This window comes from Manacus vitellinus, unplaced genomic scaffold (assembly GCF_001715985.3).
Source record: "Manacus vitellinus isolate BGI_N305 unplaced genomic scaffold, ASM171598v3 scaffold_21_pilon, whole genome shotgun sequence".
Lineage (NCBI taxonomy): Eukaryota > Metazoa > Chordata > Aves > Passeriformes > Pipridae > Manacus > Manacus vitellinus.
In genome coordinates, this window is record NW_021939546.1 from 9,631,483 (window position 1) to 9,653,740 (window position 22,258).

At 37.3% G+C, this 22,258-nt stretch overlaps 1 protein-coding gene across 1 annotated transcript in view; it reads left to right on the forward strand.

Moving 5' to 3' along the window:
* FAF1 (Fas associated factor 1) overlaps positions 1–22,258 on the forward strand; it is a 155,914-nt gene that overhangs the window by 112,842 nt on the left and 20,814 nt on the right. The window contains exons 13-15 of the mRNA XM_008925207.3: positions 890–1,044; positions 10,281–10,417; positions 12,966–13,054. Coding sequence (XP_008923455.2) covers positions 890–1,044; positions 10,281–10,417; positions 12,966–13,054 — 381 coding nt within the window. The remainder of the gene's footprint in view (positions 1–889; positions 1,045–10,280; positions 10,418–12,965; positions 13,055–22,258) is intronic.

A 22,258-nucleotide genomic window follows, 5' to 3' on the forward strand; every position in this document is an offset into this window, starting at 1 on the left:
TTACTTTAAATAAAAGTCTGAAAATAACATTTACCATATCATCTTAGCAAATATGTTCAAGTAGTATTTTAAAATAAAGTAAGTAATATATATATGGGTATGGGGGAATGGAAAACTGTAATTTTCTGAATTATATTTATAATTCATTGAATATCAGATACAGGTCCTTAACTAGATCATAGCTTCCTTGTATTTTTGCAGCCTGCTTTCTAGATTTGCATACACATAGACTGGCTTTTAGTTGAGACCACGTTTTGATCTGAGATTATTATGGGGACACAGCACAGCTCAGTGCTGCTGGCAGTGAAGCCTCCCCACCTCATATGGCTGGATGGAGAGCTGCCAGAACATCCAGCATATCACTTTGCAAGTTTGGGGTCTGTAGGCAGCTGTGTTCTTACTCATTTGCCTCTTTATTTGGCTGCAGAGGTAGTGATACACTGTCATTTTTTCAGGTTATTTATAATAATTTTATGTCATAGATGCTGTTCTATCAGGAGACGTGTTCCTTGCTCGGGGAATTGTTCCAAATGTTATCTTTATTGGGCAACAAGCCAAAAAAGTTCACCCATTTCTTAAGATAACTCTGTTAATAAGGTTTTTGGTTTTCATCAAATGTTGCCATTTTCATATTCTAAGCATATAATGTATTGTGTTTTGGTATCTGAAATAAAATATTGGGAAGCATTGAGAATATTTAAGGTTTTGGAGGGACGGACCATTTGACTTAGAATCTGCTGGGTTTTTTCCCCTATGTGTACACATTGAGATACTTCTTACCCTTGGTAAACTCCACTGGGTGTGCTAACACACGAATCTGCAGCAGCAATTTTAAATAGCTGAATAGCCTGAGGAAGTTTTCACTCATCTCTGATCATGTTTTTTCCAGAGAAAGCTTCTTGCTATCTACCTCCACCACGATGAAAGTGTACTAACCAACGTCTTCTGCTCACAAATGCTTTGTGCTGAATCTATTGTCTCTTACCTGAGTCAGAACTTCATAACCTGGGCATGGGACATGACAAAAGAAGCAAACAGAGCAAGGTAAGATTCTTTGAACTGTGAGTGGAGCAGCTTTTCTCTCGAGGAAGACCCTTATCTCTGGCTATCAAATCTTTTGTTGCTTGATATCTTTTTAAACTAAAAACTTCATGCTCAGCTGATCAGTGAAGCTTTGCTGAGTGATGTTCACTGAGAATTGGGTTGGCCTTGTTTGCGTTGCAAAGTGACTTCTTGTTCCTGTGCAGGAAAAAAATATTAGAAGAAATTACATCCTTTTGGTTTTGAGTTTATTTTCAAACACAGTTCTAGGAATGTGCCTTCACAGTTTTGCATTGCAGTGCCATAATATTGTATGACACTAACTGTGTGTATGTTGGTGTAACTGCATGAGAGCTGTCTGGGATAATAACTATTGTCGTTAATGAAAATCATATTTTAAAAATTACATTCATGTGATAAATTAGTATTAAAAACAGATTATGCAAAGAATTAAAAGCTTGTAATTCATATGAACTTTTTTGAACTACAGTTTTCTTACAGAACATTCCTTTGGTAATGTTCAGATATTTTGGATTTAATAGAATAGAAGCTATCCTGTGTCTTAGGCCATCATCTCACTGATGGGTAAAGATATGAAAACTGTAGATTCCACTTCCTTCTGCACCTTTTGTGTGTTACCAACAAATTTTCTTACTGTTATACTAAGACCTCTCTCTTAGTTACCAGTTGATCAGAATCTGCTGAAAATAATTATTTTATTATTATTATTATTACATTTATAAATCAGACTTGTTTGGTTTTTTTAACTTGGACCTTATTTCATCACTTTTATTTACCCAGAAGATGACCGAGTCTTGCCAGGATAATGTCTTGCGTATGTTATTATAATTAGAGTTATTCTAACTTTTAGCCAAAAGATGCAACAGTAATTTGGGCTGGAATAAGGTTGCCACTTCTTTACACAATTCCAGTGATTATCAAACAATTAAAATGATACATTTATGTTTCTGTCTCTTGTGGAGTTCTAGAATAGAGCATTAATACATTCTTGTTCTTAACTATGTAAATTATAGTTAATATTTCTTTGCTGAAAGTGAGCTTGGAGAACAGAACAATCTCTTTTTCTAATGCACTTTTTAAATGATGCTTGGGTTTCTCAGGAATTCCTCACTTGAATTTCTGTGTTTTGTCATTGGAGGGATCAGCAGCAATGTTTCTAGTTTAAGTTATTCTAGAGAAGAGTAAAAGATTATGGGAAAAAGCAGTTGCAAAAACAGATAAAAACTTTCTAAAAAAGAAACAAGAGAGGAAAAAGAAACATCTAGGTTCTTTCATGGGACCAAATACATAGACTGGGAAGTTGCTTAAGTCTTTTGGTATTGCCATTCATGGGCAGTAAGGAGCCTCCTCCTTTTCTTTTATCCCACAAGTTGGTGTAGAAGGAAACACTATTTCTAAACCATCTGTAGTGGCTAAGTTCAGTTGACTACCTGCTGTTCTATTGTCTGCTCCTCTATTTAATTCTCTAGTTTCTTTTATTTTACAATGACAAAAAATTGCAGTGTAGTTTCTTTTGAAAAACTGTGTTTGAGGGTTTTTTTATGACTGACAATCAACAGCCATGTAATTGCTTTGTTGTGTTTTACTAAAGAAATCTATTAAGTAGCACAACTTTGATACACTAGTAATAAGAGTTTGCAGGTTACACAGACACCTGTGGTGACCAAAGCGACAGAAGCTGCTTGTTAGAAAGAGCCTGTACAGCTGTGTCCTATTAACTCCTTATGACACTTCTTAAAACACAAAATAAAGGGCTTGTTTAAGGCTTTATAGCTATTCTCAGTGAACCTACTCACCGATTGTGCTGGACGATAGGGTTTTTAAACCTTCATTTTTTTGCTTTCTATTAACAACAACAAAGAAACTGTCATATTAACAGTGAGGTCAAAAAATAGTGAGGGGTAAACAAGGCATGCTGGCTAGAATTAGAATAATTTCTCCGTTGTGTTTAGTGTCACATCCTGCTCCTTGGACTGTGATTTCTTCAGAGGGGGCATGGTGCTTCCTTCTCCCTTTGGAAAGTGCCAGTGCACTGTGGGCATTCCCATAAATAAATACTGAGTCCCTCTGTTTAATTACTGCCCTTCATGATGTGACACAGTGACAGTGGTCTTGGAGCCCATTCTGTTTTGTATCCCTATGAATACAGTTAAATGTAGCTTTTTATTTGAATGGTGAGAAGACAACAGCAACAGCAGAAGGAACTGCATCTTGCGTGCTGGTGTAGACCAAGAGCAGCTCATTTGTGCTCTTACAATTGCATTGTAAAATAGCTGGAAAAGCCAGGGTAGGATGGCAGAGGAATCAGGTCCACTTGATTTACAGCAGTCAATAAGGATGCCTCAATGTCAGTAGTAAAAGGCATGTTTTCAGTACTGTACCATGGCATAAATAAGTTCAAGCAGATATAAAGACTTTCCTCATATAAGCAAAAAAAATCTTCTAAATATTGTGAGCTATAGATGTCATTTTATTCCCAAACTAGTCCTAATAGATGTTTCCATTTTTCTCATTAATGAAATGGGTATCCATTCTGAACACCGTAGAACAAAACCAGCTCCAAAATCTTGTCATTTTCCCATTTTAATGTGTTTCTTGGCTGATACTGATATAGGAATGAATCCTATAGCTTTGAATCCTGCATTGCCATACACAAGTGCTTTTCATCTGGAATCTTTCAATCTTCAACACCCATTCCAACACAGTGAAGAGAGTTCTGTAGGCAGGACTAGAAGTCAAGCACTGTGTGCAAATACCAGGTACCTGTTAGCAGTACTGCAAGAACATAAGAGTTATGACTTGGGGAATCAGATTTTTAAATAATTCAGACTGCAGCCACTCAGGACTGTTACTTTGTCAAAATGAATAAGAACTCTAGTTAATACAGTTAAGAGGAAGTATTGTTTTGGCTTCCACAAGTTTTAATTGCCTCTGACATAAGGTTTGCAGGAAAGGGAGCACTGAGTAACTCCTGTGATTATTAATCTTTTCATTAATCATAATAAAGGGGACAAATTAATATAATAAAAGAATTAGCCTTCCTGTTTTGGTAATACTTTTAAGGAACCTACATGAAAGCTTTATCCCCTGTAGCGTAGACTTTAGTGAAGACTTTAGTGAGCGTATGTTTGGAATATTCTTGTAATTTGTTGTTCATGATCAAAGGAGGAAAAAAAGCCACAAAGCTACATGTATATCTTTTACTTAAGATCTGGTTATATTCCACTGGATATTTGTATCCAGGAAAGATATATAGTAATATATATCCATACATATGTACCTGTACATGCCTTACAGCTAACGTTGTACACATAACATCTACAAACATAGATCATGGATAATATTAAGAGATTTCCAGCATACATAGTGTTTGCCAAGCAAAGCAAAGCCAAAACTGTAAGACAGTGACTTGAATGTCTGTAGCAGCTTTTTTGCTTTTGATATCATTGCCCTTGGGCGCCGGATTTCAAGGCGTTGCCAACTTTTCTCAGCTCTGATGACAGGTACTTGTTAGTTTTTATGTTCAGACGATAGTTTTTCACTTTGCTTAAGCTTAGGAAAGAGTTAATTCACTAAAGCTCTTCTCAGCAGCAGGTTGTCTTCACCTGCAATTTCCGTCATCAAGTAATTAGCCATATTCACAGTTGCTGACCCTTAATACTAACCTACTGAATGATGCATGCCTGGATGAAGACCAGTTGACCATATTACTCCAGCTCCCCAATCCCATTTGATCCTTCAGCAAATATATTGCAGGTGTGGGGTCTCTGAGAGCTGGATGTGGTGAGTTAATTTCTCACTGCCTCTTCGGGAGTGACCGCAGATTCTGTATATGTTGCTTGCAAAACTGTTGGATGTGTTCTTTAGGCACTAAATCCCTAACGGGTTTCACAGAACGGTGTGAAAACCTTTTCCATTGTATTCTGCAATATTTTATTTAATTTACTTTAATAGCAGTACAGTGCCAGTCAATAAAAACAGGTCAAAAGTCTAATTAATGTTTTAAAAATAAAGGTTCTCAAACACCAAGCGAGTTTGTCATTTTCTGTATGGTTTGTTTTGAGGAGGAAGAGGAAAGAAGGTGAGGAAGGAACCCTTCTGTTCCACGATTACATCCCACCCGCTCATTTTCTCCTTTTCTCCTTTGCTTTTGATTTTAGTGGCGGTCTTAACAGAATGTCAAGATCAATTTGCAGCATGGTTTAACTCAAGGTTTTCATTCTGCCAGCAGCAATTGTCCTAACGAACAATGCCATGTGTTCTTGTAACTTCAGAAGCTTTTAGAAGGCTCCTGGCAAGGGCAGCATCTAATGACTTTATTAGTGTAGGGTTTCAAAATGGGCTCAGTAATTGTTCGCATCTCTTTGTCATTTAGTCATAATTACTGCATAGTATTGTTTGGGGTTGCACTTGTGAATAGTTTCCTAATAGCACTGAAAGGAACTAAAAAAGGAAAAGGATAAAAGGTGATTGTCTCTTTAGATAGAGAACAAAACAGCCTGTATATAGATGATGGTTAAACTGTTTATTATACACCCACCAGAAAAGGTAAACTATCCCTGCTTAAATATTTATGTGCTTCAAGGTAATTTCATATTAGTAATCTAAAAATGTCCAAATTTGGAAAATGAAAATCAGCAGAGAAGGCATTTTGATCTGGTCCTGATTAGTAAGATATGGATGTCTATAATATTCAACTATAAATAGAAAGCAGCCTCTCTGATGTTATCAGAGAGGTTTTCAGTGCATCAGTTTCTATACCTATAGCAATGTTTTAAGGTCATCTGAAAAAAAAAGCAGTATTAAAAGCACAGGAATTAAACTGATACATTTGTAAGCATGTTTTAAGTCCCCACTGTAAAACCAATTCCCAAAGAAAGTTCTGTCCCACTGTTCTCAAGCTCCAGCCTATTTGATTAAGCTTCTTGAGCAGAAAAGGTGAAATAAAACTCTGTAGTGTCCTGTGCCAAAGAGCTGAAGGCAGAACAGGTATCAAGACAGACTTGTTGGACTGTTTTGAGAAAGGATCTGGTCGTATTCTCTTACTTCTTGGTCCTTATGGTGTATTTGTGCAATTGTTCTTCCTATTTGGAGATCTTCATTGACCCTATGGAGTTGCATTTTGCCTGTCAGGATGAGTCTTTGATTTGTGAAGATTAATCTGAATTCTCTGACTGAATTCCAATATGCTTGTAGCTCCTTCCACTTTACTAACATCTGTAAAGTAATTGAACACACACTCTGTTCTTATCCAGGCTGTTATTAAATCTACTTGTAGCAAGCTTTGGATATTCCTTAGCAAATTGTGTATTACATTCCTTTCTAATTTGGCTGCTTTATCCATCTTTAAAACATGCCTTTTATCTGTTACTCGTTCCCCCTTGTGTTTGAGGCAACAGTTACCACTTTACCAGTGGGTAAGGCAATAACTGTATTATGGAGACTGTGGAGGCCTTATTTGAATATGCCAATTCAGGATCTCAGCTTTTATTCTTTTAAAAATGTAAATACCCAATAGAAAAATGGTATTTTTACATTAACATTTTAATGAGTCTTATGTTGACTTTGCACAGTATATAATCATTATTAAAAATAATCAGAAATCTTGCATATTTAATACTCATAATTGTTTTCTTCGTGTTCAACAATGAAGGTACATTTTTTTGAACCCATTTCTGAAGTGTTAAAGTTTCTTCAAGTAGGGTTAACTTCGTGAATTATCTGGCCATAAATAAATTATGCTTTTTTGGCCCAAAATCATCCTGGTTGTGTACTGAATGCCAGTTCAGACTGGAAGAGAACAGGTTGTTTAGAAGGAGTTGTCAGATTTTTCTGCTGCTGCTGCTGCTTTTTAAGGAGGACTTTAGGCTGAGGTGATAAAGCAGAAAACATCTCCAGTGCAACCTTCCTGTTAAAACCTCCCTTGCAAGAAGCATAGAGGGCACCATGTGCCAAAGGGCCTCATATTAGGAGGAAACTTTTCCAAAGTTTTCCTACCAGTATAAAAATAAAAAGTAACTACAGGAATTTATATGAGTAAGACTGTAACAGGTCTCTGTAATTTGTCTTGGTATTGAAAATAAAAAAAAATTTATCTAAAATCCTATGCATTTTTAAAATTTTTATCCTAATACATTTTTCCATACATTTGAGAGCTGATGACTCCTCGCACAGGTTATCTCTAAGTGCACGTGGAGGGGTAACTGCTGTGCAGGGATCAACAACTCCCCAGATTAACATCTTCATGGCACCAGAGTAATTTTTCCTGTGTGCCACTTTTAACTGCAGAGTGAACTATGTCTAAGAATTAACACCTGTTCAACCTACATTTAAGAAATAAGTTTGTAATTCTTTTTAGGGTTTGTTTCTGTATTTGTCAACCCGTGCTCAGTGTCTGCATTTGTTCTGTAGCTTTAGCTGCTGGTTTCATTGATAGTGAGGCATGAAAGAAATGATGCTGTCTGCCAGAACTGTTACTTTTCTTCATGGACTTTATTCTTGTAGCTTTGGAGAATATTTTGAGGCAGATTTTTCCTTCATAAAGTGCTTTTTTACCTTTCTCATACTTCTCCCTCCTTGAATTTTTCTGTAATTTTAAAATTAGAGAACTAGTAGTATGCCATATGCCCTCCCTTTCTGGCAGCATTCCTCTATTTCCACTGTTGGTTGGAGATCACAGTAATCCAGCATGTTGTGGAAGATGGTTTTCCCTGAAGGGACATCTGGCTCTTTGATGGACTCCGCAGGCAGTTCTCTTGGCAGCTCTGGAGATGCCACTAAAAGATCTGGCACACTTCTGTTCAGATGAAAGTGAGAAAATCCCTTGTTAGTGATGTACAGAGTAAGATACTGGTTATTGCACGAAATTGTTTTGGTCCTACTCCCATACTTCTAGTTGTAAATATTAGCACAGAGGAGTTTTTTTACTTGGTTACGAATGTGGAATACAGTTAAAAGGTCTGCAAATACAGAATCAGTAAAGGCAGAAAAAGAAAAACAGTTACAACATTAGTTAAGTAGCTTCAAAATCTCTTAAAAGGCAAAGAAAAACTGAATGGGAATCATGAAAGAAAACTCAATTCCTACCTATCTAGTAAAATAAAGAGATGTGTTAAGACTCTGCCACTAGCCTGGTAAAGAGTGGGTCTGTGGGTGATTTTTGGTGGAGAGTAGTTGTACCTCCACATTTTTGTTGGCTTTACTGCCTTTTACTTCAACAGACAAGTGAGGTCTTCCTTGGTTCCAAAGGGCAGGATCTATTTTGATGTCAGTGAGCAGATGTTCTCGTGTGTACTCATTCTGCTCTGAAGATACATGTTGATAACCATGATACCTATAAAAACATATTTTGGGACTGAGTTATGGGTTGACTAAATACAGAATTGATTTTAAAAAAAATTACCAAACCAACATCTTTAACTAATACAACTGATATTGTAATAGTCTCTTTAGTTTTGTTCCTTCTAGCATTATTCTCATGGCACTTTTTCGCCTCCAGTTAAATTTTTTGGTCTTCCATGAAACTTGAGTGCTTTTCTTCTGTGCTGTGTTGAAGACTGTTAAACAGTTTTAATACACAAGTCTCAGGAATTCAGTTCAGTTGTCCACTGTCTTTATTACTTCCAGGAGTGAAACCTTGAACTCATGTAAGTCATTTTGCTGTGGAAGGTCACCACTGACTTCTGTGAGGCCAAGATTTCACTTACCTGTTCCCAACTTGAAAAGAAAACATAAAAAAACATTATTTAGCTTGAGAGTTTACATGTCCAGACTTTACAAACACTTTATTTTAATCCTTACCTGATGATGTGTTTCCAGTGTAGCAGAGGCTTTTTTGATGTGGTCTTTGTGTCCGATTGTTCTGAATTGCAAAAGACAGAGAATTAAGGAGTAGCATTTATGGCTTTGAAATACTTGCTCGCTCATTGCCTTCCCTCCAACTGCAGCCATAGTTATGCTAGAAATTGTCTTTGAGAAAAGTTTTTTTAGTAGTTCAGTGCCTCCAATAAGACCAATGCTGTACTCCTCAGGTTTACCCATTTTTAACCATTTTATTAGATATGATACATATTGATTAAAAAAATTATAATATTGAATCTTTTCAGTATCTTTGAGAAGAAATTACTTGGAGTGCTCGACATTTTAATGCAGTTTGTCTTTTCAAATAGGTTTGGCTTCTAATGCATGTGACAACAGGACTTTGCTCTTCAGTTAGAGCATACATTTCAGAGTAGTTGTTACCTAAAATATTATCATAAGGCATAAGAAAACACACGATTTAAGTTGCCTTTCATGAACATAATTAAGAATTAATAAGTCTGTACCAGTGGCTGGTCCTCAGAATTTCCACTGTTTTGCCTTTTGTGACCCGTGTTATTAAAAGTCCATTATTTTTACAGACTTTATTAAATTGGATCTTATTAAAGCATTCTATATTTGCATTTGGTCTTTCATAATTCATTATTATTATGACATTTACTTTTTACCATCAGATCTGAAAACATATCATAAGCTACCCTTTTCTCTTGAAAGAAATGCTAATTTCAAACAGTCCTTTAATGGAAGAGAAAAGCTTTATCAGTTTTTTCATTTATTCAAGATCGTGTTAAGAATACTAATGTTAGACTTCTGTATGCTAATATCCAAGAGCTTTTTTTGGTCAAAAGCTTAGAATTATTGTTTTTTAGACCACACTGCTAAGTATGTCACTGGCAGGGCACTAGTACAAAAGAAAATACAATTCTGAAGTACTGTGTTTTAATTCTGTGACTGATAAAACTGATTTCTTGATCTTTCATTATTAAATTATGCTTTTGTATGAAATCTGCTATTTTTATACTTCACCATGTTTATTAGATTGCGGCTCTACTTAGTTTCTCTTTAGAAGTTTTTAACAATTGCTTTAGCGTGATTATTTTGGGGGGTGCTTTTGAATTATGGCCTGCATAGTAGTGTAACAGGAAATAGAATGCTCCATCAAATAACTCACTATCTCAAGCAATTGTTAATTGTTTTCATTTAGACAATCTGGGCCTGTCGTGTGTAAATATTGTAATAATTTTGTCATAAAAAGAGGTAAAGAGCTCTAGAATTGAATGCAGAAGCCTCGATGTTAAACAGCAGATAACACTCAGTTAAACTGCTAAATTTAGCATAATTTTTTTTTAAACTTAACTTCAAAACCACCTCTACAATCTTAACTATTTTTTTCCCCCAAGGTTTCTGACGATGTGCACTAGACACTTCGGGAGTGTTGTAGCCCAAACAATTCGAACTCAGAAGACAGACCAGTTTCCACTTTTCCTTATTATTATGGGAAAACGATCATCTAATGAAGTATTGAATGTAATACAAGGTACAGTTCTCACTTTATATTAAAAGTATTCCTTTCATGAGTATGGAAACTGTTACAAGAGACCTTTTCTAATTGTTTCTCTTTTAAGATGTTCAGAATATGAATTTGTTGCACAGATGACACTTCCAGTTGCCAGGATATAAATATCTACTACTCTTAAATGTATTAATTAACATGGTATTAGAGATTGAAGTTGCTATGACTGTAGCAGAATTACAGATAAAGATTTTGGTTTTTTAAAGTGCAAGCCAAATTTTCTAAAGAAGGAGCTGCACTTAGTTTTCCAAATTTACATCAAGGCAAATCCCTGATTCTCAAAATATTTTGGCTGCACTTTTTGCATAGTGCCAGAATGCATTTGGTGCTTTGTGTTAATATGTGTGTTCCTGTTGCGTGTGGTGGGCTGGTATTGGACATGAGTTGCTTGTTCAGACCTACCTGCATTGTTGATTCCCCAAATCAGATCAGGATTTAAGTTACCTATATAATCTCACATAAATGAAGCTTTCTGGTTTACATGAGCAGTTCCTCTTGGCATAACCATTGCTGTGATGTCGCTGACAGCAAGATGACTTAGATGTGCAGTGCTGCCCTTTGACTGCTGTTCTCAGTAACTCCTCAAATTAGAACACATCAAAGAATGGCTGCCTCTCATTTCTTCTGCGTTCTCCACAAGTTTGTCTGCATGACAGGGTTTCCTCATTTATTTATTGCTTTTATCTAACAATCTTTATTGTAATCTCCTTATTTTCCTGAGGAGATTCAGCCTCAGGAAATGCTGCCTTTTGTGGACAGCAATACTCTTTTACATTTCTTTCTGCATCTGGGATTAATAATTTTCTTGAGGAGTCTGCAGTGGACAAAATGGTTAATTTTTGCAGGGATTTTGTGTCCTTAGTGCAAGGTACAGCACAACAGTAATTCATCGTGTGGCTGTCTCTTACTGAATTTTACTTCATACAAATAGTCTTATAAATAGATTTTCTTGGTTTTCTGACTCTGCAGTACAGTCCAGCACCTTTGTCATCCCACTGAAGTCAGTGGTGCTACTGATTTAAATGACTCAACTGTTTTAGCAACTTGGTGACTCAAAGTCATAATACAATGCATCTTTATATTATGAAATAATCCAGATTATTTAATTGCATTCATTAAGTTTTAATGATTAGTCAGGTTTTCTGTGATCTTTTGTATTAAAGTAAAGCAATAACCTATTGTAGCCTTACTTAAATTTATCCTTTAACAAAAATCAAGCAAGCAGTGCTTGTTATTTTCCCATGAATCGGGGCACTGGTATCTTTTAACAATACATCCCCAAATGAATGGTGGTCTCTGAAGTCCTGCATGTTGTAGCATGTGGGATAACATTTTCTGCTAAGGTAGCAAATGTTAGAAGTGGGAACAATGAGGTCCTTTCAGGGCTGGGCGAGAAGGCATGTTTACAGAAGAGATACAACAATATAGAAACTTAAGTCCCAGTGGCGTTTATTGAAATGCAGACTGTCTAAGTTTGCTTTTGATTTTTATTTTTTTTTACTGGGGTTGGAAACTATGGGGACAGTTTTGTTTTCTTTAGAGGTACTGTGGCTTCTGGTTAGTTTATTCTTTTTAAAACTTTGACCAGCATCACCAGTATAAATCCAGCTCTTGTTGGTATTGTTCTGCTACGGTCCAACAGCTGTTTAGGCAGGCAGATGTTAAGACTTTATAGTTTTAGACCCTTTCTCATGGTTTAAGACCTTTTAACTACTATGACAAGTGGCTCTAATGGGTAGTCAAGTCTTTGGTTTAGAAAGAGAAACCAAAGAAGCATCCTGGTAGGAAATTAAACTAATCTTTCAGTCTTATTGAAGACAGGAGGCATGCTGGGAGAAAAATATGAGGAGGTATCTATCTATTTTCCTATATATGCATTCTATTTCTTGGTATATATATGGATGATTTACTTTTCTGCTTTATTAACTTTGCAAGTTTTATCAGAAGTAAATACACTAAAGAGAATAAGTTATAGTGTTTGCAATTTTACTGCTAGTTATACCTGAATAAAATGTGTGCACACACATCCATTCCATCATTGTATTCTGGTTTTTTTCCTTTTTTTAAACCAATCCACTTGGGTGCTGCTGCCAACATCCTACCTTTTGTTACCTGACTAAGCAATTGCTTCAGTCTCCCTGATTATGCCTGGGATTTCTGAAACTGTAAAATTAATTTCACATCAGGAATTCACAGATCTATTACTTCAGTTTCACATCAGTGATTAAAATGAAAAGTAGAGTTATTTCACACAAGCACAAAAGTAGTTGTTCAGATTTGCACCACCTGAAATTTTAGCCTATGATCAATATTTGGTTGTAAAAACAATTTTGAATTTTCAGTAGAAAGGCAAGCTGAAGGCATTCTGCTGAGATATTTGCATTTTCTACTCTGTCTTCTTTTTTTTTTTTTTTTAAGTCTGGCTATTTCTTATGGATTAATTCTAAAATGACTTCTTTTTTGTTTAATAACTTTAATGAAATGAAGTTCAGCTATCTTCCTTTGTTGCTAGGTAACACAACAGTGGATGAGCTAATGATGAGACTGATGGCTGCGATGGAGATCTTCAGTGCCCAGCAGCAGGAAGACATAAAGGATGAGGTGAATGTTGAAAGTTACTGCAGATTCCTACTGGCTTCCACTAAACACTGGGGATGTAAAGTAACCAGATGTTTCTTTAGCTAGTGGAGTTGGTTATGATGTGTTTTAGTGTTTCTTCCATCATCAGAAATTAAGAAGGTTAAATCTCCTTTGCGTATTTATTTGAGTCTCTCAAAACAACTCCTTTTTGGTCTTGTCATTTTTAGCTGCTTTCCTTTTCCTGAACATTAGTCATGAGTAACTGTTGACATTATAGTGGTGTTATAGAGCCTAGTATGTACACACAAGGAAACAGCAATGAGATTTTTTCCCAATGACCAGTCACAGGTAGAAAACAAAAATAGATTAATGTATCTTAAATATGTTTAAAAGGGGACTGAAACCAACTTTAACCAGAACACCAGTACTGAACCACCATTCAGAGCGATGCAGAATGTATGAGTGATGACAAGACTTCTCAAAACCAGTGTTCCAATTACACAGAAGTACACACAGTGAGGAATACAGCCAAAAGATCTTTATCTGTTACTCTATAAACTGAGAGTGACATTTTGAAGTAATGAAGTACTTAGGAATTTATAATAATAGGTGTGTTGCCATTCAAGATTATTCTTATCCTGTTGTATAGACATTGATTGACAATAATTCACTAAACACACTCTTCACATTTAAATTTTGTATCTCATTAGTACAAGATTTACTGATTATAATATGAAGGCATGATACCTGCACAATATCTGTCATTCACTTTTTCTTCTTTATTAATGCTACCTGTAATTCATTGGTAAAGAAATTGATGTTAATTTTGTTAATACTGAACACAGATTTAAATATGAGGATTACAACAAAAATCCAAGGCACAATATAATTGAATTTTTTATTGCATTTTAACAGAATATGTTGGGTATGGGAGTTTTCTTAATGCTTTAATAAGGAGGTAAAATTAACATCACAGATGAGTTCTAAGAGAGGTTCAGCACTAAAAACTATAAAAGTTGATAAAAAGGAAGAAAACTGAGGGAGAGAAAAGCATATCAAGGCAGAGAGATAAGAGCAAATAAGGGGCAGGAGAAGAAACTAGGAGTGATAGGATTGGAACAGCGGGAGGAATAGGACACTGGAACAGTTGGCCAGAGCAGGGAACACCGGTGTTTAGGAGAGAGGGTGGGGGCAGGAGAGACAGTGATAGACCTGCCCTAGGAGGGTAAAACCAAATGGATTTGCAGCTGGGTGTAAGGGCTATAAAGCTTAAAGCAAGAGGAGATTCAGTAGCCTTGGGGCCACGATCGCAGAACAGGGAACTGGCTCCTGTCCCAAGCTGCTCTCACTCCTTCACTGGATGACCAAGAGCAGTGACAGTCCAGACCCACGATGGGATTGTCTCCTGGCTTCTTACCCCTAGTGTTCTACCTATGTAGGGGAGTGGAAAATAAATTTTTACATATTTCTCAAAAATCTGCCTTTGTCCAAGTCTTCTGTAGTCTTCTCCTTTTGTTTTTCTGTCACTGAGAGCACCAGTGACATTTCTTCCCCAACAGGAGCTTTTTCTAATACACTTTGACATTCAGAAAACTAATGGAAAATTTCATAAACTTTGGGGGCAGATTTCCAGATATTTACTTACACCTTGGCTCCCCTTGTTACTAACACACTGAAAAGGTGATCTCAGACACTTTTGCCTTTGAAGCAGGAAGTTTAAAAATAAAAAATAACCTCTCTTTATGAAGTTACTATTCCAGAGAGGGAGTATTTGACAAGCAGTCTGTACTCAATAGAGGGCTTTAACCTGAAAACAAAATATTGCCTTTTTGTGGTTTGCTACGTAACATGTAGCTTTCTTGTAAGCCTTGTACTTGACAACTTCAAGTGTTCAAACATCACCACCTTTTCTTTTTTAAGATGATATTGCAGTTGGTGCAATTTTTTCCCAAATATTACAATAGCAAACAGGATACAGAGTCCGGTTTCTGTTACTGTTTTCTTAATAACAACAATAAGTCATCGTAAAACCACAGGAAGATAAGCATAAAATTCTTTTGTGCTTTAAAAAGATAAGTCATCTATATAGTGTTGCTGTAAACAGAAGTGTGTGTGAGAGAGAAACAGAACTGGAAACATTTGTAAATAACAGCATGAAGTCATTAATGAGTGAGTTTATGCAGCTGAACTTCTCCAGTTTGGATTTTTAACTTGCATGCACGTGAAAGGTTCAAACACAGCTATTGCACAATCCTGTTTGGAACAGCATGTTTTGCAGTGCCCTCTGATGGTAGTTTCAGTACAGGATGCCTATTCCCACTGCCAGCTAATGGTACAGGTGTTCACCATGACGTGTGCTGTAGCTACAGTCAGCTCCCTGTCACTGACCTTTGGCTGATGGTGTGGGCAGGATGCTCACCTCACCTGAGCAAAGTGAGTCACCTCAGCTGGTGGTAATAGTATTTATTTGTTTAGCTCAATCCTGTGCTTTTGTATCCATGTTCTGGTAAAATGTACTGGTTTAGCCTCATACAATTTTAATGGGGCAAATCTGGTGCGTGTTTCTGTAACATCAAGTGCTAAAATACCATCATTTAACTAGCAATTGGATTTAATTTTTAGATTTTTATATTGCATTTGATTAAGCCTTTTCTTACATACTCTCCAAAGAAATACCTTAAAAACATTGAGATGCATATGTGTATTCGTAGTAATCCAACATGCCTGTCCTGAGGTACAGTGGTGTATAATTTCAGGACCCATTTGCTTTCCCAAGCTTCCTTAAAGGGAGATCAATCTGCTGTCACCTTCTTTTCCCTGCCCCTCCAGGGTTCTGGGTCAGTCATAGCTGTTGCTGTGTTGACCAGATGACATTTTGGAAACCTCCTACCTCTTTTGGACAACACTGTTGATATGCCATTGTATAGGTACATGGTCTAGGGGTCCTGCTGTCTGTTTTTATAAGTTTGCTCCTTAAATTACCATACTAACAAGCTACAAATAGCAAAATCTGATGAGCAGCACAGTGATGTGCTTATGTGGCTCTTTTGATAAGAAGTGGACAAGGGATAATTTAATGGTGAGGCCAATTGGCCAGGATACAGTTCCACCCCTCACAGTGCAGTCAGGTTTGGAGGCTGAATTCCAGCCTTATGCTGTGTATGCAGAGTTATTTTGTAGCTACACCAATTATTTAAGGCACCTGATGGATGTATTTTCTTTTTTTAGCTATATTTGCTCCTCTGGTCACTACTACAAACACTGATAGCTCAGCTACTGCTCAGGTGGTGGTGCTGGGGGTTTTTGCAAAGAGGAAATAAACGTCACTAAGGGGTTTCTCCTGTAAACAAGAGAGGGTATCTCAGAACAGGGACAACCAGCCTCTGCCACTGTTGATCAGGGTGTGAACTGAGATTTTTCGGGGACTGACTTTGAAAAGAGCACGTAGTATCAGTTCCTCTTGAGTATCAGTTCCTCTCAAGTGTCAGTGCCTGCTGCTGAGATTAGGAAAACAAATAATAGTTGTAAAATATTGTACGCCCTGGAATGTCTGTTTTTAAACACTCTGATAGCTTGCTTACTTTAATTGGATAGTAAATAATCATCTCAGCATGGCGTGATGGGCCCGAATAGATCCGAGTTAGCTCCTTTGTGAGATTAATGTGAAGAGATCTGAGATTAAATCCTGGCATTACAGCACAACACACCTGTTCTGGGCAGATCCTGAACATTTTTTCTCCATTGCCTGAGGAGGAGGCTTCTCAAAGGATTACAGTAACACTTTTTGACAAGCTTATACAGGGTGGAGTTTCCATGTAATGACAGGGCTCATTTGATGATGCCTCAGTAATGCATTCTTTTTATTTTTGCTGTCAACATTTATTACTGTAGAAGCATTGACTGTTACACGGCCGGTCCAACTTGTCCACATTTAAGTAACAGTAGGTCTCTCACCGTGTTTATTTTTGTCGTTACGCAACACTAGCACTCCTGCTCTTGGATTAGACTTCAAGGTGGAATTGTAATACCCACAGTTACTTCAGAGACCTTATTTTTACAAATACCAATTAAAACCTGCAATTTACTATAAATTGTGTCTGCTGATGCACCGGTCTTTAGTGTAAAAGGGAGGCACTTAATTGTTTTTAAAGTTTTTAAACTGGAAAAACTATTATGAACAGACTCTGACTGAAGATAAGCAGTAAAAAAATGTAGACCTGCAGAGCCATCATCTTTGCTCTCTGTTCTTAGGTGACATCTCATTTTCCTAGATACTACAGCATGAACAAAAGATAGTTCCTTCCTGACCGATATCTGGGTGGAGATTTAAAAAACATGTGAAATTAAAACAGCAGCATAAATTCACCCTCTTTTCCCTGCCACGGTACTTTGGGGCTTTACTGACCAAGTGTTATTTTTGTAACTGTGCATTAAGAAGCTCGGTATCACCATGTCTTTTCCTCCTTTTCTGCCTCACTGCTCTCAAATATAAAGAATTTTTTTTTTTAAAGATATATATATTTTAAAAGTTTTAGCTTCCAACACTTCTCTTTCTTCTTCAAAAGATATATCTCATAGCCACAAAGGAAGCTCAAGAGGATCAGTCCTAGTGTGTTTTCTCCTAATGTGTGATCTGTTCATCTTTTGCCCCTTCAGATCAGTTGCTTTTCTCCACTCATTACCCACAGTTGTGCTCTCCAGTTAAAGGATGGCCCAAGTGCTTCCATCATCTCTGCAGGAGACACCTGCAATTTCCGTCTAGGAACTGAAGCTCACATGAAAATCAGTAGAAATCAGGCATCTGTATACCTTGGATAATCTTGTGTTCCATCTAACACTGTCATGTGTATCATGGTGTATAGTATTTGCACAGCAAGAGGTTATGAGCATAAATACATGAAATTCATTAAATTCCAAAGCGCAAAAGCATTATGATGATGACAACCACCTAACGAAGATTGGGATTTAACCCCTCAAAAATCCAATTAGCACATTTACTAATTATTACTAGTTATAACTAATTAAACTACAGTAATCAAAGTTTATTTGATTAAATTTTCCAATGTTGTATTTGTAATACGATAGCAGCCCAAACGATGGGCTTCCCATTGAGCACTTCACCACAGTGACACCCCAGTGCTGCCTTCAGGAGTTTACAGCATAGTTACAACTTTGACAAAATGCAAGGTAGTGGCAGAGGAAAGAAAGAGGGAAGATATTATATCTTTAGTTCCTGTGGCTTTTAGACTATACATGTTGATGGCTCCAGTCAGTGAATAATGAGCCCAGTTGGGCAGATGATGTGGCAAGACTGTCTGGCTCATTTCCCATGGAAAGATACTGCAGGACTTGTTAAAGGCTTTGGGCTTGGGTTTTTTTTCTTGTCACTTGAGTTAATTCCCCAAAATCAGTATCTGGAACTGGGCTTTCAGCCTTCACAGGCAGGACCCTCTGGTGGTTCTGTGCTGTTTTGCCCACTTGCCCTGCCCCATCCTGCTTCCTCCCATGGTTCTGCCACCACTGAAAGGTCCATTTGCTTTGTCTTCATTGTTCTCATATGACTGACATACTCTGTGTACACTTTTTCCTTCCATATATTCCCCATCACGTATGTTTAAGTTATACAATGTGCAAGTCTGTCATCTTAGTGAGTCAAATTAATGCCTTTCTTGCACTGGTTTGTTTGGACAAAGGGGTGTTTCTCTTTAACGCTCCCATGAATAGCCTTAAGCATTTGCAGATTTTAATTTCAGGAGTGGTTCAGTGAAATGAACTGTCTTTCAGATAAGCGTTCAGCATTTGTAAATACACTTTTTTGTTCTTTCTTGTAGTAGCCCTTTACTCGCTGGTGCTCTGAGAAATGTCTTCTGTTCATGGTTGTCTTCTCAAGTTCTGTCTCGTCTGGTTTTACTTCACAGTAAATCTGGTCCCAAAGGGCAGTAGGCAATAATGTTATACACAGCTCCCTGAGACAAGTCAGGTACAAAGCTGATTCCTGTGGTTAAATCATTAAATCCTGCCTTCAGAAATGGCAATAATAAATAGGGGGGCAAAAAAGCCTAGAAGGGCCAATGCTGACTTTTCCAGAAAAACATCCCATCCGAAAAACCAAACGTATTGTATATTTTTTCCTTGTAGAATCTGCAGGAAAAAAGGGCATTGCTGTCCTAAATTCAACCAGAAATCCCTCTCTTTCCTTCATCCTGTATCTGAAAATGCCTGTTATTAGGTGCTTCAGGAGTAACTTCAACTAATGGTTTAGGGAATAACTACTGAAGAGGGTTATCCTAAATTTCTTCTTAACCTTATCTGTAGATTTTTCTTAGTCTTGATGCACTGGGTATTACTCAGGAGAAGGTTTTCTCTGCTCCATTGTAACTATCTCATAAGTGTTTGCTCTTTTTGTTATGACTTGCATCTGTAATATGCAGAACAGCAAAGAAGATTCATGTCTGAAGAATATGTTCTATGAATAAAAGCAATTTTGTTAAAGTATCAACCTTCCATTGAATGAATGTCCCCCTGTTGTCTCAGTGTCAAAATGGGAAAGCAGTGATCTGTGACTTTTTCCCTTTCAAGGGGCAAAGGAGAGTTGTCTCCTCATCTCATGCCCAAAACCCCTGGGATCTGGATGGTGTACGTTCACACAGGCCTTCAGTCACTGCTGTGGAATTCACAAATGCTGTGTAACCCCCATTTCTGATGAAGGCTTTTGAAGTGACCTGGGATAAGCTGTGTCTGTTCACACTTGAAATTCTTGAGAAACCAAGGTGACAATTTTGCCTTCATCGCAGTACCATTGTGGAGATGTCAATACTGCAGTTTATGTAGGGTCTAACAGGAAAGTTGTCAGCTACCTCAATTTTTATTGATGGATAACACTTAGGACATTTTTTATATTAATTATTGGGGACGTGTCTATTCTTCTTCACATGTTGTTAGAGCTATGAAAGATTCTCTGCAAAGTATTTTTTCTGCTTTTCCTATTTTTCACTATTACGAATTTTCTTTTGTTGCTTTCTGGTGAACTTGAGTCATCCTCATACTTCATGTGGTTTTTCTCTAGAGGAAGAAATGACTAAATTAAGAAGCTGCTTACAAAAGGGAGAACTGCATTACAAAAAGGAGAACTGCTTTAGTTAATGTTTAGAATTTGCCCAAGGTGTAATTGAACCAAAGAATGCTACAATTTTGTCTTAAACTCTGTGGAGGAGATGATTCTTGTTGAGTGTGAGCATATTAACAAAACACAGAAGCAGGTGCAAAGAGGCATTTCATGGGATTATGTCTGCTGCTTCCCTAAAGAAATCTCCAGGTTTGTTTTTAAGGTCTGTTTCAGTAAGAACAATATTGTTTCAATGCTGTGTAAAACTTGGTGGCATGGTCATTTACCTTTAGATGTGACTCACATATTTCTACGAGGACCAGGCAGTCATGCATGGTAATTCTTCACATTCCTGACATCTTTTTCATAATCCACTTCTAGGATGATGATAACTGCAATGAATAGGGAGAAAAGAATTTTTTTTTTTTAATGCCTGGAATTCATGTTTCAATTCTAGTTGTAGACCCTATAGCATCTGTATTTTTTACAGGTATCATCCAGATTATATAATTTAAACCTATTTCAAAAAATCTTCAGTGAAGCTCTCTGTAGGTTAGATGAATCCTGTGCTCATCACAAGTGACTTCTAATAACTTCCTGGAGTTTTCTAGGCAGTTTGTAAAACATAAGGTAAAAGCCAGTAGCCAATTTCTTGTACCTCTGATTAGTATATATATTTTGAGTGAGTTGTAGTAGTTTTTATAAAATATAAATTTTACTTTTTGAAGGTTCATTTTGGATTGGGTCAGGGTGGTTGTGTGGGTTTTTTAGTTTGTGATTGGGGTTTTTTTAGTAAACTACAGTAACTCTCTCTTAATTGCTAGCAGTCTTTGATGAAGAAAAGAGCCTGTAGTTGCAATAGTTGTGTCTGATCTTTCAGTGTTCTTTTGGGCATTACTGGATTTGTGTGCAAGAAATACTTCTACTCATGTTTTAACTCTGCTGAACAAAGTGATGGTTTCTGCATCTTCTGTGAATGAAATTCAGGACACAGTAATTGTAGAAAAATTTTTGGTCCTGTTTCTATAAGGAAGAAGCATTTCCTCTGAAAAGATTTTGCTACTTTCCAGCTGGGGGTTGTATGGCTTTCCCTTCAACTTTTCCTTTCCTCTTGTGGTTGCATGCTACTTTTAGTGATTTAACCACTAATATGCTCAAGTTTTGTTTGAGGAGCATCTTTGGCATGTTTGTATGTCATGATAATTACAGTTAACCTGAGCTCCTCCCATTTAGAACTGATTTTTTGCCCAATAGTGACATTTTGGGGGGAAAAATTGATCACTTCGCAAAAATTATTCTTTTATGTGGAATAAATGTTGCAGCTGAATGGGAAAATTAAAATAATTCTTCAAGAAGCAGTGGGTAGTAGACTTCCATTTCCGTGGAACACGGGGGACAAATTGTCCCAGTGCAACTGCTGTGTTACTGGGGACCATGCTGAGCCCACCAGCAGACACAGCTAAATCCTATTGATTTTTGTAGGGACCAGTACAGCCTCTGCAGGGCTCTGGGAGGATTATGAGATGTAAGAGGAGCCTGATAGGAGCATGTAAGGGATGCTCGGGGGAGCAGCCGCTGTCTCTGCTCCAAAGGCAGAGTATGAAGCTATTGATTGTACACTTTGCTTTATTTGACATCACCCCAGTGCAGTTATTCCAGCTTTTGGGCATATCCGCTTCTTGATCCTCCGTTGTGTGGATGGTGCCTCTTTTTGTCATTCCTGTGTTTTTAGTAAACCATTATTCCTTTGTGCTGTGATTGTTGATAAGATACTTTGCTAGATTTGCTGACACACCAGCCTCCTGTTCCTTGCTTGCCTGCCTGTGTCCATTTGAGACACTTCAGAGCAGGATTTGCTACTTTCCCATCTCTGTAAAATATTCAGCACTCTGAATTGACTCCTCTGGGTGATGTTTAATAGTCGTGACCCTGGATGGATCCTGCTGAGGGCTTTTTGACCAAGGAAGGACCTGGGAGCAGGGCTTTCTCTGGCAGGAGAAGCCATTACCCACTGTCAGTCTGAGTGGAGAGCAAATCAAAATCCAACCTCAGCCTCTAAACCATGGTCTGTCCTTCCCTGTTACAAGACCATCCAAACTGTTGGCTGCAGGAGTGAAATC